This window comes from Danio aesculapii, chromosome 25 (assembly GCF_903798145.1).
Source record: "Danio aesculapii chromosome 25, fDanAes4.1, whole genome shotgun sequence".
Lineage (NCBI taxonomy): Eukaryota > Metazoa > Chordata > Actinopteri > Cypriniformes > Danionidae > Danio > Danio aesculapii.
The window spans coordinates 14,055,849-14,073,947 of NC_079459.1; the positions used below are offsets into that span (position 1 = coordinate 14,055,849).

Sequence of the window (18,099 nt, forward strand, 5' to 3'; positions counted from 1 at the left end):
CGTGTGTGTGTGTTTTATTTTACTGAAAAACCACTTGTAGAAAACACACTCTTTCATCTCTCTGACAATTTAACTGACACTTGCACTTGTTTGCGCCAGACACTTTCTTCCAATCACTCCATATCTCTAGATAAAAACATTGTGCATTTCTGAGTGTGCCTCACACAGGTGAGTGGGCTTGACAAACCCTCTTCACTCTATATGCACCAGACAGTTTACTTAAACTCTGTCTTACAAGGATTTAATATGGAAAACAATGTTTACCTGTGAATGTTCCATAAATCATGTTGCGCAACTCATTTTCTTCAACGTTAAAAATATCCATTTGCACAAAACCTTGCACAATATTTTCTTATTATGTATGTCTTATTAAGTACTTGTATAGTCTGTCTTAGGTTATGTGTATAGTAAATAGTATAGTATATAAATTTTTATAGTATATGTATAGTTAGTAGTTAGTATAGTAAGATTACCACTCCAATATATTAGTTATGTATATATTTAAAATAGCTTTTACATCCCGTGTTGTGTTAATATTTATGATTATGTTTTTTTAAGTAATGTTTTTGAAGTCCTGTGAAACGCAACATTTCATTCCACTGTATGGCCACACCTGTAGCAGAATGACAATCAACTTGAACTTAACTTTATTCATTTTTTTTTTGTTATATGATAGGAGAGTGTCTAAGCACGATACACCACCTGTGATGAGGACATAATAAATATTTAGCTATTTTTTGAAGCTGTGGTGTGCCTATGTTTACTTTTTGGCTCAATGGGGAAAAAAAGACTACAATATCACACCTGTAAGAAGGAAACGAAGCGGCCCATCTGAATCTGAGACTCTCCTTCCACCACACTAGTGTCCGAAACTGCAATTCAATAAAAAAAATAAAGTTATCAAATGGAGTCATGTAATAATAATCTAACAAATTAATAGAAGCATTCTGATCATTCAGTTCATTAAAAAATTAATTCAAGATGGAATATAAAAGTCTTGTTTAATGTCATGTTGAGTTTTAAAGATTCTTGTGCAGAAGGTCCAAAATGAAGAATCAAAACAGCAATTATTACCTCCTTCACCATAATACAACAAGCCATTGTAGAACTTGGTTTCAGCCTAAAAGTAGAAAGCACAAAAGTATTTAACAGTTTTGCTTTAGCTGTATAAAATTATTTGATTTTATAAAAATCAGATCAAAATATTAGTATTTTTCTGTGTTTAAAATATAGTAATTTACTGAAAACATTGTATTGTATCGTATGGTATATTTTATTTAATGCCATGTCAGCTTCACTGGCAATTTTCCTGGTAAAAACTTGGTATTAAGAATATGTTACATTTCACTTATGTTTTGTTTGTTCTGTTTTGTGTGCTCTTCTCTCTTTTCCACTGTGTGTCATGTGCTGGTTCTAGGTGTGCAACCATTGGTCAAAGGAGCTGTCAATCACCATCGACACGCCAATCAGAACCGAGTCCGCTCGGTATAAAAGCCGTGCGCTTGCGCTGTTCTTGAGGAGCGCTTGGCTCACAGCCAGTCTCCTCACTTGTGTCGGCCAGCCTGTTCATCTGTGTTGATTTGCTTATGATTTGCTGTGTTCTAGTTTTCTCTTTATTAAGAGACTGCTTTATTAGATATGCTTGTGCAGCTCAGTTTATTATCTAGTTAGAAATTGAACGATCTTTGTGAGAATTGGATTATATGAGATTTTGTTTTGCTAATGGCTAACAGTGTGTACTTTACGAGAACTCTAGTAATGTGAGCAGCTTAGAATATTTATTTGTTAGTTAGTTTAAGGAGGCGTTGCCACATGTGTAATTATGTTTTGAGGTTATGAAGTTTAGTTAAGCTACGTGCTGAAGATTACGGTTTTGTTTCTGCATTTTTCTTTGGTTAGTCAGTTTAGTGGGTTGGGGTTTAGTTAGATCGTTTTGTTTTATTTATTTCTTTGTTTTGGCAACACTCCTATTTTCTTTAATTCGATTATTTAAAATTACATTTATAATACATTCTCTATTCATTGTCTGACATTCACTGAATATTAAATACTTAATTTGTTTCACTTAACAAGTGGTTGTTGTGTTCTCATTTATCCAGCATCAGTAGACTCACTGATTGTTACGTTTCATCCTCTTTAATATCTTAGCAACTTAAACACGTAACAAATAGCTCAAATATAATACATATAGTAAAATCCCTTTAAGAAACTAACACTAATGATATTACATCATACTTCATACATTAACATTTAAAATTGTTTCTGGCTAAACTTTACTAAATATTTCTTAAGGGAACAGTCCACTTTTTTTTTCTTTTTTTTTTTAAATAGGCTAATTTTATAACTCCCCTAGTGTGAAACTGTGGAATTCGACCATTTTGAATCCATTCAGTCAATATCTGGATCTAGCAGAAGCTCTTTTAGCTTAGCTTAGCACATATAAAAACTTAGCTAAACATATAAAAACTTTTGCTGGATAAATTGTAATAAATAATTCTTAAGGGAACAGTCAACTTTTTTAGAAAAATAGGCTCATTTTACAACTCTCCTAGTGTTAAACTGTTGAATTTGACCATTTTTGAATTCATTCAGTCAATCTCTGGATCTAGCAGGAGCAGTTTTAACTTAGTTTAGCATATACAAACTTAGCTTAACATACACTATTTTTTTTCTAGCTAAACTTTAATAAATAGTTTTTATTTACTTGTTATTCTTGTTGACTTTTACCATTTTTGAATCCAATCAGCTGATTTCTGAATCTAGCAGGAGCACTTTTAGCTTAGCTTAGCATTGCTCATTGAATCGGACTAGACCATTCAATGACTTATGCTAAGCTAAGCTAAAACTGCTCCCGCCAGACCTGGGGATCGGCTGAATGGGTTGCTTGATCTTAATTGCAATACACAAGTTTCAAATATATGCTACAAAACATTTCAGATGATAAAAGATTCAAAGTTTATATTTCATGAATATTGGAGTCTCTACACTCAAAAATATTAGGCTGCTTCATATTTTTGTGGAAGCACTTGAAATATTAGCATTCAACTGTACCATTAATAATAATAATAATAAAAAAATAATAATAATAAAGCAAACAAGCATAATGTCTTCTAAATTATTTCACTGAAAAATGAATAGCTTTTAAATCAAACCAAAAATTTTATTTTCATTCCTTCATTTATACATTTGCAGGCAAAATCTTTTAGAATATTAGATTTTTTTTCAAATACTACCCAAGCGATGGTTAACAGAGCGAGGAAAATGTTTTCACAGTATTTCCTATAATATCTTTTTTTTTCCAAGAAAAAGTCATATTTCTATTGGTTTCACTGGAATAACATCAGATATGATTCAAAATAAATAAATACATTTAAGGTCAATATTTTTAGGCCCCCCAAAGATGTTTTTTAATTAGTTACAGAACAAACCATTGTAATCCAATGAGCTTCTTAACTGGACTTAACTGGACCAGCTAAACGTATATTATATATATATATAGTATATTATATAAAATATTATATACTGTCATCATGGAAAAGAAATGAGTTATTAGAAATTACGTATTAAAACTACTACGTTTAAAAATGTGTTGAAAAACAATTTCTCAAAGGGGTGGTCCAGACTGTATTTTTAAGGCTTGGTTGTGTTTATAAAATGCAAAGCAATGTGTGCTCATGCTTCATTTGTAAAATATTTATTTTATATTAATATTGATTTCTTCATACATCTTATTTTGATTATATACAGCTACTCAGCTAACATGAAAATAACTCTAAATAAATATTTCCTAGTTCCTCCAAAAGCCAGCTCTCCAGAGGCTCTGATTAGTCAGCTAACCTAATGTGCTGTGATTCGTGGATCGGCTCCACGTCACCAGGAAATGCATCACGCCTCTAATAGCACACGCTTTTTGCGCTGTGTAAATACTGTCAGTCAGAGACAAAAAATGAAAAAGACACAGCTGAACCTCATGCCTGCTCACTAAAATAAAAACTGACAAGTGTCTTTCACATATATTCCGAATAAGCATGTGTAAATAATATGAAATGTTCACATATCTTTTGCGAGTTCATTATTTGAGATGTAGAACATGCAGAAAGCGGCCGCATAGAGAGACACTGCAGCACTGGTGAAGATTGTGGATGTTTACAGCGGTTTGACGGATAAATATGAATTTGTAGCTAAATTGTACGCGGTGCCAAACAACATTTACTGTTATTTACATCCTTGCTACAACATACCATTAAAGCTAAAAACTATGCATGTAATAGATCAATTTTAACAAATAAAAACACATACACGTTGTGGCTCACTATCAACAGCTTTGTCTATTATGCTCAGAGCTGCTCCTTCTTTGAGGAGTTTTTAGCTTAATCCAACACTGAACTGGGAGAGATTCTGGAAGCCGTCCTTTGTCAAATGCTAGAGCTATATCTTTTTTTATAACTCTCTGGAACATAATTAAAATTAAATTGTAGGCACTTCTCTCTTTGTGTCGTGTCCTTTGGAAGCCCAAATACAGATACAGAACAAGCTCTGTGGAAATAGCAGTGTTTGGACGACATTTTAACTTTCATTGCTATAACATTACAGCACGTTTGGCCACGCCCCTTTGCTGTGCACGGTGTATGCGAGTAACCTGAAGCGTGTGATCTCACTAACCCGCATGTATTATTTTGTAGTACCTAAACTTTGTTTACTGTAGGCTTTGCTAAGCTAATTCTGCAAAAGCCAATGTCTCCCTTTGCATTGAACTTTGAGCGCATTACATTCGGAGATGTTGTTTATGTCCAAACAGCTACATTACACATGAACTAAAGTTTAAAATATGATATCGTAGTGGACCACCCCTTTAAAACATCATGTGGGAAATATTTGACAAATAATTACAGTTTCACAGTAAGGCTAATTATTTAACTGTATATTAACATAGAAAATAAAACATTTCTTTAAAATTCAAGTAATATTTCATAATGTTACATCTTTTTAAAATTTGCTAACAAACATGTGCAGCCTCAGTGAGCAGAAATCTTAACCCGATGTATGTTCTTGTATGCCCATTTTTACAACTTACCTCATGTTTCAGCTTTTTCACCTCACAACAAAGCGCTGCATACACTGTGATGACTTTATTAAGCACCTTAGAGAGAGACAAAAGTAAAAGGTGAACTCAATGCACTATTTTCCACAGCATCTAAAAAAAAAAAGCAATCAGTTTGAAAAACAAAAGAAGGATTAATAAACATCTTCTACCTTATTGTCCGTCTTTATGAGCTCCAACAATGAGGACTGTTCATAAGGCAGGAGCTGGAAATAAGTAAAGATATTGATTAATGCAGATTAGGAGGAAATGAACACTGTTGTAAAGCTGTAATGAGTGACAATACCTTTAAAGCGATGGGGTCCAGAGTGAAGTCCCACACATCTCCAATTGAGTCATCTAATGCTTCTTCAATACCCTGTAGCTGAGCGGTGTATTCTTCTAAAAACCGCTCATAGTTTTTAACCTGCACTTCTGTGTGGATTTCTGCACAGAAAGAAAACAAATGCAACAATAAAAGCTCCTATTAATTTCCGTAATTTGAATGACAATAAATTTACATTTAAATAAATGTACATTTGTAGCATTTGATACACTAATATAACTTTTAACCATTATTTATTACAAGTCTTTTATATGGGTCATTCCATGTCAACTCAACCACAGGTCACTGGGTTAAAATAATGAATTTTGTTAATAAAATTTGTTGTATAGAAAAGCAAATTATAAATTAATTTGAGATTTAGAACATTCAGAAAACATTCAGAAATTCGGTGCAGAAAACATATATTAAGTTTCAGAAACTGATGTTTTTTAATGATCATTCTGAATGATAGATATATTAATACATAGACATTTTTTGCCTAATAAATTTGTAAGAATTATTTGTGGCTTTAATAACAAAAATACTTTCACATGGATTTAAAATTAAGACTCTTTTTAAGGATCAAACTCTAATACTTTGTTGTCCATTTAGCTTATGTTTATCTAATCAACCTTCTGTCTTAATAAATTTCAACTCGCTCTTTACAATCTCAAAACTCAGGACTTCTGGTAATACCCAGAAAAACAAAGTCCATTAAAGGAGGTTGAGCGTTTTCATATATGGCTCCTAAACACTGGAATAGCCTTCCTGCTAATGTTCCTCGGCTCAGACACACTCTCGTTTTTTAATGATCATTTTGAATGATAAATATATTAATACATAGACTTTTTTGATTAATAAATTTGTGAGAAATATTTGTGGCTTTAATAACTGTGTGTACGAAAATACTTTTACACAGATTTAAAATTAAGACTCGTTTTAAGGATCAAACTCTACTTTGTTGTCCACATATATAGCTAATGTTTATCTAACCAACCTCCAGTCTCGATACAATCCAACCCACTCTTTAAATTCTCAAAACTCAGGGCTTCTGGTCATATCCCGTATAACAAAGTCCACTAAAAGAGGTCGGGCGTTTTTATATATGGCTACTAAACGCTGGAATAGCCTTCCTGCTAACATCCGATGCTCAGACACACTCTCAGATTAAAACTGTATTAAAGATCTAGACATTAGACAATTTACTTGCATTCAAGATACTTTCTTTGTATATACAATCATTTTTTGAGCATAATTACAATAATAGCGTCATCTCAACTATTTAGAAATAATCATATTGGTTGAATTAATGTATATGTATGTAGTAGATACTAACAATGCATTTTATAAATATAGATCTATGACTGTCCTAAACTAATTTTATAATCTAATAAATAAAATATTAAACGATTACCATTCACTGGTGAATTGACTAAAATGAATTAACAATTTTAACAAATTTTAAACCTTAAATAACGTTACTGTCATGTAGGGGAAAAAAATTTTAAATGAAAGACTTCCTTATCACATTTCCGTAAAATCCATCAAAACCACACATACACACACTCATTTAACCAGAGGGTTTGAACTTGGCCACTTTCCCTGGTCATCTGACAGCTAGCTAACATTACTAAGCTAGCTGCAGGCTTCACACAGCTTTTCCACATAGAACAATTCTCAGTATCATGCATTATCAGACGCGTTTCTTACTTTGTGATCCATCATCAAAGCGGTCAAACTCCCAGTCTGGAGATAATGAATCCACAGCCATCCTTATAGAAACGCCACAGACTTGTGTTTTCAGTGAGCTGCCATTAGGTCAGTCTGTTTTGGGGCTTTACTGCACAGACAGAGGTGGGTTTGTGCTGGGAATCACATGATTTCGTATACTAAAGCCAACTTCCGGTAGTGCTGCTGAGGGAATTACACAATAAAAGCTCTTAGGTAAAATCGAAACTCGAGTTGTAAAACACAAATTAAGTAATTTAGTTGATGTACTCCTCTTAGTTTTAATAAAATATGCGAAATTACATTCACTATCATTCACTTACTCCTGCGCTCACAACATAGCTCTTTACAACACTTTACAATATTTACATAAACGAACAATGAAAAAACATTACAGTATTTATTAACCTTTCTTAACGTTAGTTCATGGAAATAAAGTTGTTCATTGTTATGTTAAATCACATTGCGTTAATGTCACCAAGCATGAATTTGTATTTTAATAATGCACATTCGAACATGCTGTACAAATAGTGTTCATTATTTGTGTATGTTAGTAATTACATAATGAAACGTTTTGTAAAGTGTAGGCCTACTAATGTTTTTTGTTAATTGTTTACATAATTATGAATTGTGATTCATAGTTCATTCATTCATTTTCTTTTCAGCTTAGTATCTTTATTAATCCAGGGTCGCCACAGCGGAGTGAACCGCCAACTTATCCAGCACATGTTTTACACAGCGGATGCCCTTCCAGCCGCAACCCATCACTGGGAAACATCTATACACACTCACTCACACTCACTACGGACAATTTAGCCTTCCCAATTCACCTGTACCACATGTCTTTGGACTGTGGAGGAAACCGGAGCATCCGGAGGGCACCCATGCGAACCCAGGAAGAACATGCAAACTCCACACAGAAACGCCAACTGACCTAGCCGAGGCTCGAAGAAGCGACCTTCTTCCTGTGAGGCGACAGCACTATACCTACTGCGCGACTGCGTGATTCATAGATGTGAAATGCTATTTTTTTTTCATCTGCTGGCGTTATAGTGATCTAAAAATATTTCAAACATGGAAGTCTTTTGCCATGTACTGTCATTGTCATACAGGAATACAGTAATTAGCTTTTTTGTGTATTTTTTATTTATTTAAAAAAAATAATTTAAAATGTAATCATAATGAACTAGCATACAGAATGTTTATTAAATGACTGACATAATAAAATTTCAGTTAGTTAATATTATTTGTATGTTTATATTTCCTGAAGTTTTTAAAATTCCTCCTCTCTCAGTCGCAGTTAATGGCCTGTTGACTATATATTTATTTAGAGTAGGGGTATCATTTTTATATGATTTATTTATATACAGTTGAAGTCAGAATTATTAGAATTATTAAAATTAAAAACTGCTTTTATTCTAGCCGAAATAAAACAAATAAGACTTTCTCCAGAAGAAAAAAATATTATCAGACATACTGTGAAAATTTTATTTGGGAAATATTTAAAAAAGAAAAAAGAAAAAAAATCAAAGGGGGGCTAATAATTCCGACTTCAACTGTAAGTGCCAAATATGGAATGTCAGATGTCTCTGTGAGTGTATAATGCAAATGAAATTTCCTTATGGGGACAAATAAAGTAAATCATCTGACACTATTATCTGAAAATAAAAATCTTTTTGGTGTAATTCAAGTATTATTTTTGCTGTAATTATGCAATTTAATTTTACATTGCTAAGTAAATTGCATTATCAATTAACAAACCCACCCAACAGAGAACAAAGAATCTAATGCATCTTTTTTCAGTTTTAGATTAATATGCAAAATAATCAAATCAATGTGATGTTAGGTCAATGATTTGTAAAGTTAAAATTACAATCAGTTTCAATTTCAATTAGTTACTATATTAATAATTCCCTGAAAGCATAATGAACCTCCAATTTATCCAGCTTATCCATTTTACGCAGCGGATGCGCTTCCAGCAGCAACCCATCACTGGGAAACACCCATACACTCTCATTCACATACATACACTACGGACAGTTTAGTTTAGACTACCCATTTCACCTAGCGCATGTCTTTGGACTTGTTGTTGAAACTGGAGCACCCGGAGGAAACCCACACGAACACGGGGAGAACATGCAAACTCCACACAGAAATGCCAACTGACCCAGCCGAGGCTCGAACCAGCGACCTTCTTACAGCGAGGCGACATTGCTACCAATGTTTATCTTATTAGATTAAATTGTATAATAATATAATTCAAACTGAATGTTACGTACAATTATGTCAATTATATTGCACTGGCAAATTGTATTGAGAGTTTTGAGACACTGAAAAGATTAAATAGGCTATTTTATTTGTTTGCCTGAGTATAAAGAACTGTGAACATGCAAATAGGAGAAATGTAAATATTTTACCTCTGAATTAGGGGGTTCAGCCTGACAAAAAAAGTTTGTAAATCCACTAATCACATTAACAAACATGACAATGACATTACATGGCCAAAGTCTTCTATGTTTAAAACTTTTTTGTCAAGATTTTTATCCATAATCCAAATTTTTACATAAGAAATTGTATTTCACATTTCACCATATATAATAATACATAATTATTCAATCAACAATACTAATTGTTTTCTAACCATAGACATTTTTACAAAACACAATGTAATTTTTCAGTTACAAGTTATGTTATCAGGGCATGCGCAGGTAAATGATTATGTAATTTTGCAATTTTAATTAAACTAAGTAGATTAAATCAAAGAAATTATTTCATCTGTGTAAATACAACAGCCAGTAGAAAGCCTTTGATTAAAAAGTATGTTTTGAAAAATGGGTGCTCCGATTTCCCCAACAACTCCAAAGACATGCGCTATAGATGAATTGGGTGTGCTAAAATTGTCTGTAGTGTATGTGTGAATGAGTGTGTGTGGGTGTTTCCCAGTGATGGGTTGCGGCTGGAAGGGCATTTGCTGTGTAAAACATATGCTGGATAAATTGGTGGTTCATTCCGCTGTGGCGACCCCAGATTAATAAAGGGATTAAGCCAAAAAGAAAATGAATGAATGACTGAATATTGCACTGGCAAATTGTATTGAGAGTTTTGAGACACTGAAAATATTAAATGGGCTATTTTATTTGTTTACCCGAGTATCAAGAACTGTGAACATGCAAATAGGAGAAATGTAAATATTTTACCTCTGAATTAAGGGTTCATCCTGACAAATAAAGTTTGTGAATCCACAAATCAAATTAACTGTATTTGTGTAGTTGTAATATTTGTATGTAAAAATTGTATTTTTTAGACCCTTACCATATATAATTTATAGGTATAATTTATATTTGGGGGCCCCCAGATTTCCTGGAGCCCTAAGCGCTCACTTACCTTGCTTATTGGGTAAATCCGCCCCTGGTTACAAGTTATGTTATAAGTGCATGAGCAGTTAAATGATTATGTAATTTTGCAATGTTAATAAAATTTAGTAGATTAAATCAAAGAAATTATTTAATCTGTGTACATACAACAGCCAGTAGAAAAACTTTGATTAAAAAGTAATGTTTTGAAGAATGTGATTTAACTTGCAGTTCTCAAATTGTCCTGCGGGTGGCGTCATGCATCACAGCGAAAACACTAGTTTCCAACCCTTTCCTCGTTATTGTGCAAATGAATACATTATTGTTTACCAGTCAGTTAAACCCCAATAGCCACATTCACAGCCATATACCCTACAGCAACAGTTTGGTCTGTCATTATTTTGTAATGAAAAAATGTGTGCCAAATAAGTTAATGGGCCGTATGGGGACAGCACAGCATTCACCACAAACCTTCATTGACTGTCCCACAGTCAGTCTAATAATGTGTATGGAAGGCTGATCAGGAGAGAAACGAGTACAAAATGTACTCGACAACTTCCAGCTTGTTGGTTTTAGGTCTTTGCTGCTTTGAGGTAAGTTATATTTATTGTATCATTGACTTAAAGTTAAGAATAAAAGCCAAATTAATAGCTATTGCTTCAATACAGTAGAGCAATTTTGTTAAAAAGTAAGACCTATATGATCATGTTTGCTAAATGCTAATTGTGTTGTCTATGCTTCTGTTTTTTATATACAAGACATCTTAGATATCTTAGATAATTTCTATGTATTTTATACACTTTAAAAAATCCGTAAATTAGCAGTGCTATGTATTTAGTGCTTTTTATTTTATTATTTATGCTTTGAATTGTATTATGGGAACTTGATCTTTCCTCCAATAACTTTTGATGTTGTAAAGTTTGAAAAGATGACTTTTATTGACATTTTTAATAGTTTGAAGTGATATACAGTTGAAGTCAGAATTATTAGCCCCTCTGAATTATTAGCCCCCCTGTTTATTTTTCCCTAATTTCTGTTTAATGGGGAGAAGATTTTTTTCAACATATTTCTAAACATAATAGTTTTAATAACTAATTTCTAATAACTGATTTATTTTATCTTTGTCATGATGACAGTAAATAATATTTTACTAGATATTTTTTAAGACACTTCTATACTGGTTAAAGTGATATTTAAAGGCTTAAATAAGTTAATTAGTTTAACTAGGCAGGTTAGGGTAATTAGGCAAGTTATTGTATAATGATGGTTTGTTCTGTAGACAGTCGAAAAAAATATAGCTTAAAAAGGCTAATAATTTTGACCTTAATATGGTTTTCAAAAAATGAAAAACTACTTTTATTCTATCTGAAATAAAACAAATAAGACTTTCTCCAGAAGAAAAAATATTATCAGACATACTGTGAAAATGTCCTTGCTCTGTTAAACATCATTTGGGAAATATTAAAAAAAGGGGGGGGAAATCAAAGAGGGGCTAATAATTCTGACTTTAACTGTATTGTCTGGGGTTGTTTTGTAAATTAAGGTACAAAAGTAGGCTTATAATCTGCCAGGATTTTTGTATTATTTTACAGACTTAATTCTCTTTAAAAGATTTATTATTTAATTTATTGTCATAAACTACTAAAATGTCAATAAATATAACTTTGTTCAACTGCACAGTTGAATTTTTTAACATCAAAAGTTGACAGAGCAGAGATTAATGTACCATAATGGTAACTATAACTGTAAATAAATAGAAACCACTGGTCGATAACAAAATAACAAAGCTGACAGTGTATATTATGCCAATATTATGCCTTATAACCATTATATTTTTAACCGACATGAACGTTGTACAACAGTACGGTAAATATTTTATGCCATGTAAAATGTGTGATATCATTAGTGTAATAAAATTACATTAAAAACCTGATCTACAGTTCACTTCAAATAAAATTGGAAATAATAATAGTAAAATATTCTGTGTTTTATCCAACAGTGAAGCAAATGTTCAGTATTATTCAAATTTAACTTGATTTGATATTGACCAATTTTGCATTGTCATTTTTTTTCTGAACACTGACTTCAAGTAATAGCCAAATTAATAGCTGTTGCCTTAATAGAGTAGAACATTTTATTTTTCCTATATAGTAATATATCAGACAAGTATAATCAATGTGTGCAAAATGATAATTGCGTCGTTACTATGTACTTATGTTTTTCTATACAAAAAGTTCAAGTGTTAAAATACAAAATAATATAATATAAAATAAAATAAAATAAAATAAAATAATATAATATAATATAATATAATATAATATAATATAATATAACAGAATATAATATAACATAACAGATTATAACATAACATAACATAACATAACATAACATAATATAATATAATATAATATAATATAATATAATATAATATAATATAATATAATAATATTGTTCATCAGTGTCACGACCACCAGAGATCTAATCATCATAGATTGCTGGAGAACATTCAAATTCACACGAACTACAATCCTGCCTCAATATGAACTACAAATCCCGTCATGCAACACACACACACACACACGCGCGCGCGCACTCACGCAGGCACGCACACACACACACACACACTGCTCCAAATTTCCATTGATTGCACTCCCATAGCTGATGCTGCTCATGGACTAATTACACACACATATATTCAGCTCACTTTGACACTCTGATTGCTGAGTCATGTTTATCTGTGTTTGTGACACCATTGTGACCGTTGCTTGCCTGACCTTTTTATTAAATCTTCATTTGTATCCGCACCTCTGTTGTCAGCGTCTCTCATGTGACAATTAGCATAACCATTATAATTTTAACCTACTTGATAGTTGTATAATACAACAGTACTGTAAACATTTCAAGTTTTGCATCCCAAAACTGAGTTTGTAGGATATAATTGTTTGGCAAAATAAAATCATTAGTTTTTGAACAATTCAGTTTAATATTTCAAAGCTGATCTTTGGTTATAGCATCTCTGAGTCAAACTGGAAATAATAATGTAATGTATGTATTTAACAGTGATGCAAGTATTCAGATTTGTATTTTTAATCTTTATATATTTATATTATGACTTATGTTTTTCAGATGAAACAAGCAACCATCAAATCATCTTATATTGGTCCCTAATGACATCTTTATTCTGAATATCCAACAGTGAAATTCCTTATACAAAATATCTATCCATGGTCTTCCACTCATCAGTTCAAATACCTCAAGACTGCATAAAAAAATATTTGGTAAGGTGTGATGACGATGGAATCAGTCATTGAAGTAAATCAGAGAGAGGGTGAGCTGACATCATCTCCCCTGCCATCCAGTGAAAATAGCCATCAGCTTTCTCCAGAGACCGGACATCTTGACAGGGCATCCAGTTTGACTCGTGTCTGCAGTAGAGAGCCTTCAGAGTCTGATCCGCTGCTTCCCAATGCTTTTTACGGGGCGACAGTGAACATATCACAAGATGAGCCACAGAATATCCAGGAGATGCCAAGTGAGTCAATCAGGGCCATGGTTTTACAGATTTTGTTTCCATTCCTGCTTGCGGGTTTTGGTACGGTGCTGGCTGGGATGCTGCTGGACGTAGTGCAGGTAAATGTATGGGAGATGAAGATTTCTGGACTGGATTTGAAATGTAATTGTAAATAGTTGTTCTTTGTGTTGGTCAATCAGCACTGGGGCGTTTTCCGCAACGTGACTGAGATCTTCATTCTTGTCCCACCTCTGCTGGGCCTAAAGGGAAACCTGGAGATGACGCTGGCTTCTAGACTTTCCACTGCTGTAAGATTATATTTTATCTTAAAGAGATAGCTCACCCAAAGAAACTGTAAATATGCAAGGTTATTTTCAAAGTTAAAAAAATGAAACCGCTCTTTAAAGTGCCAAAAATGGACTTTATTGCCACAATAGAAGCAAGAGACATTTTGAACATTCTGACAGTGTTTGAAGGCTGGTGTCTTAGGCCATGTCCACACCCTGCAGGCACAGGACGTCAACATAACGTCAGATTGACGTTGTACCCCAATGTCGTCAGGACATTGGATTTTGGTTGGAAATGAAAATCGGGTTGAAGTCAGAACCCAACGTTAGACAGACATCAATGTGCCTGATGTTGAATTTTGGTTAGTTGATGCCACAAATTAAAAAACCAACCAAAGATCACCGTCTACTGATGTTACACTGTGACATTGTAAGGTCACATTATGACATTAAGATGATGCTGGACTTTGGTTGGTTAATTCCACAACCTAAAGCCAGTCAAAGACCAATGTCTACTGAAGTTACTTTTTGACGATGTATGGACGTAACGTTATGACGTTAATTCCACAGATTTAAACCAACCGAAAATCAGCATCTACAGATGTTATGCTTTGACGTTGTATGGATGTCACATTGTGACGTTCATTCATTAATTCATTTTCTTTTTGGTTGAGTCCCTTTATTAATCTGGGGTCGCCACAGCTGAATGAACCGCCAACTTATCCAGCACATGATTTACGCAACGTATGCTCTTCCAGCAGCAACCCATGACTGGAAAACTTACCCAAGCTTACCCAATTCACTTATACCGCATGTCTTTGGAGACATGGGAAGAACATGCAAACTCCACACAGAAATGCCAACTGACCGAGCCAAGGCTCGAAGCAGCGACCTTCTTGCTGTAAGGCGATCGTGCCACCGTGATGCCCCATTATAACGTTAATGCCACAAATTTAAACCAACCAAAAATCGGCGTCTACTGTTGTTTCACTTTTACGTTGTATGGACGTCACATTATGACGTTAATATGATGTTGGATTTTGGTTATTTAAAGCCACAAATTAAAAAAACAACCAAAGATCACCGTCTACTGATGTTACACTGTGACATTGTAAGGTCACATTATGACATTAAGATGATGCTGGACTTTGGTTGGTTAATTCCACAACCTAAAGCCAGTCAAAGACCAATGTCTACTGAAGTTACTTTTTGACGATTTATGGACGTAACGTTATGACGTTAATTCCACAGGTTTAAACCAACCAAAAATCAGCATCTACAGATGTTATGCTTTGACGTTGTATGGATGTCACATTGTGACGTTCATTCATTCATTCATTTTCTTCTTGGTTGAGTCCCTTTATTAATCTGGGGTTGCCACAGCTGAATGAACCGCCAACTTATCCAGCACATGATTTACGCAGCGTATGCTCTTCCAGCTGCAACCCATGACTGGGAAACTTACCCAAGCTTACCCAATTCACTTATACCGCATGTCTTTGGAGACATGGGAAGAACATGCAAACTCCACACAGAAATGCCAACTGACCGAGCCAAGGCTCGAAGCAGCGACTTTCTTGCTGTGAGGCGATCGTGCCACCGTGACGCCCCATTATAACGTTAATGCCACAAATTTAAACCAACCAAAAATCGGCGTCTACTGTTGTTTCACTTTTACGTTGTATGGATGTCACATTATGACGTTAATATGATGTTGGATTTTGGTTATTTAATGCCACAAATTAAAAAAAACAACCAAGGATCAAAGTCTACTGGTGATACACTTTGATGTTGTATCGACGTCACATTATGACGTTAAGATGACATTGGACTTTGGTTGGTTAATTCCACAACCTAAAACCATCCAAAGGTCAACATCTACTGTTGTTACACTTTGACGTTGTATGGACGTCACATTATGACGTTAAGATGACGTTGGACTTTGGTTGGTTGAATCCACAACCTAAAACCAACCAAAGATCAACATCTACTGATGTTACACTTTGACGTTGTATGAATGTCACATTATGACTTTAATATGATGTTGGACTTTAATTGGTTAATTCCACAACCTAAAACCAACCAAAAATAAGCATCTACTGATGTTACACTTTGATGTTGTATGAACGTCACATTATGACGTTAATATGATATTGGATTTTGGGTAGTTATTGCCACAAATTTAAACCAACCAAAGATCATCGTCAACTGATGTTAGACTGTGACATTGTATCGACGTCACATTTAGATGACGTTGAATTTTGGTTGGTTTATTCCACAACCTAAAGCCAACCAAAGATCAATGTCTAGTGATGTTATGCTTTGATGTCGTATGAACGTCACATTATGAAGTTAATGCCACAAATTTAAACCAACCAAAAATCAGCATCTACTGATGTTACACTTTGACGTTGTATTGGTGTGACATTATGACATTAATATGATGTTGGATTTTGGTTAGTTAATGCCACAAATTTAAACCAACCAAAGATCACCGTCAACTAATGTTAGACTTCGACGTTGTATGGACGTCACATTATGACGTTAAGATGACGCTGGACTTTGGTTGGTTAATTCCACAACCTAAAACAAACCAAAGATCGAGGGCTGTTTCTCAATTCCAAGAACGCTGCGAACGGACTTGTGTTATTGTGAAGACCGGTCTTGCCAGATGGCCTTGGAAGACTGAACTCAGGAGACCGAGAGAACAGAGAACGCATCCTGTGAAGAATGAGATGCTGCGTTCTTCCTGATGCTCACATGACCTTCACGCATTTTTAATGGACAATTATTTCAACATTACAGCATTCACACAACGATTTATTGTTTTTTCCCTTTTCAAAATATATACTATGCATAAAGACGTCACAGGTTATTCGAAACACAGTTTTCCCTGCTTTGATTTTTTTAAAATTCTCTGTCCACATAAAAACATAAAAATGCTATGTGATGCATGTTAAAGGCACGCCAAACCAACAGGTGAAAATCATGAGACTTTTATGCTGGGTTCACTCCAAACAGGGAATTAAGTATTTCCACAAGTAAATTGCATACAAGTCATTGCAAACTGTATACAAGCCAATACAAAACCCCAAATCAAAATCTTCAAGGAACCAAAAACAATTTTCTTCACAGCTGACAAACTGATTTGACAAACTGATTAGTTTGGAGTGATTGCAAGTATGTCACGCTAGAATGTTTGATTTCTCTTAAAATACATTAGTCATTAATTAAAGTCAAATTAATGTCTCATCAGAGAGTGGTCGGATGGTGGTTTAGTGGTTAGCACTGTCGCCTCGTGGCAAGAAGGTTGCTGGTTTGAGACTTAGCTGGGTCATTTAGCATTTCTGTGTGGAGTTTACATGTTCTCCCCATGTTTGTGTGGGTATGTTCCGGGTGCTCCGGTTTCCCCCACAGTCCAAAGAAATGTGCTATAGGTGAATTGAATTAACTAAATTGGCCGTAGTGTGTGAATGTGATAGTGTATGGGTGTTTCCCAGTACTGGGTTATGCAGCATCTATTGTGTTCATTTCATGGCACTGTTCCACAAGCTGACGGAAAATTAATGAATAAAAGTTTTATCAGATGGTTCATCAAATTAAGCAACCAAGATTTGGGATTCTTCTATGGCATTGCATACAAAAAAGACAGAAAAAATACTTAAACTACATAGTATTTATTTTATTAATTGTTAATATGTTCGTATAAAATTGTTCAGAGTTAAGGTTTATAATGTTTTTGTTATGTTTAGTTAAAAAACTAAAAAATGATAAACTAATAAAATTCATAATATTTACATTAGTTCATATTGATC

General features: G+C 33.8%; 2 protein-coding genes across 2 annotated transcripts in view; one reads left to right on the plus strand and one right to left on the minus strand.

Moving 5' to 3' along the window:
* The window catches only part of washc4 (WASH complex subunit 4), a 45,616-nt gene extending 38,343 nt beyond the window's left edge, over positions 1-7,273 (minus strand). Inside the window, exons 1-6 of the mRNA XM_056452429.1 lie at positions 7,116-7,273; positions 5,388-5,527; positions 5,254-5,307; positions 5,075-5,140; positions 1,075-1,120; positions 805-872 (exon numbers count right to left, since the gene is read on the minus strand). Of these exons, the coding sequence (XP_056308404.1) occupies positions 805-872; positions 1,075-1,120; positions 5,075-5,140; positions 5,254-5,307; positions 5,388-5,527; positions 7,116-7,176 (435 nt within the window). The 5' untranslated portion in view covers positions 7,177-7,273. The remainder of the gene's footprint in view (positions 1-804; positions 873-1,074; positions 1,121-5,074; positions 5,141-5,253; positions 5,308-5,387; positions 5,528-7,115) is intronic.
* Positions 7,274-10,852: 3,579 nt separating this feature from the next.
* slc41a2a (solute carrier family 41 member 2a) overlaps positions 10,853-18,099 on the plus strand; it is a 28,310-nt gene continuing 21,063 nt past the window's right edge. Inside the window, exons 1-3 of the mRNA XM_056451795.1 lie at positions 10,853-11,079; positions 13,613-14,116; positions 14,198-14,305. Coding sequence (XP_056307770.1) covers positions 13,775-14,116; positions 14,198-14,305 — 450 coding nt within the window. The 5' untranslated portion in view covers positions 10,853-11,079; positions 13,613-13,774. The remainder of the gene's footprint in view (positions 11,080-13,612; positions 14,117-14,197; positions 14,306-18,099) is intronic.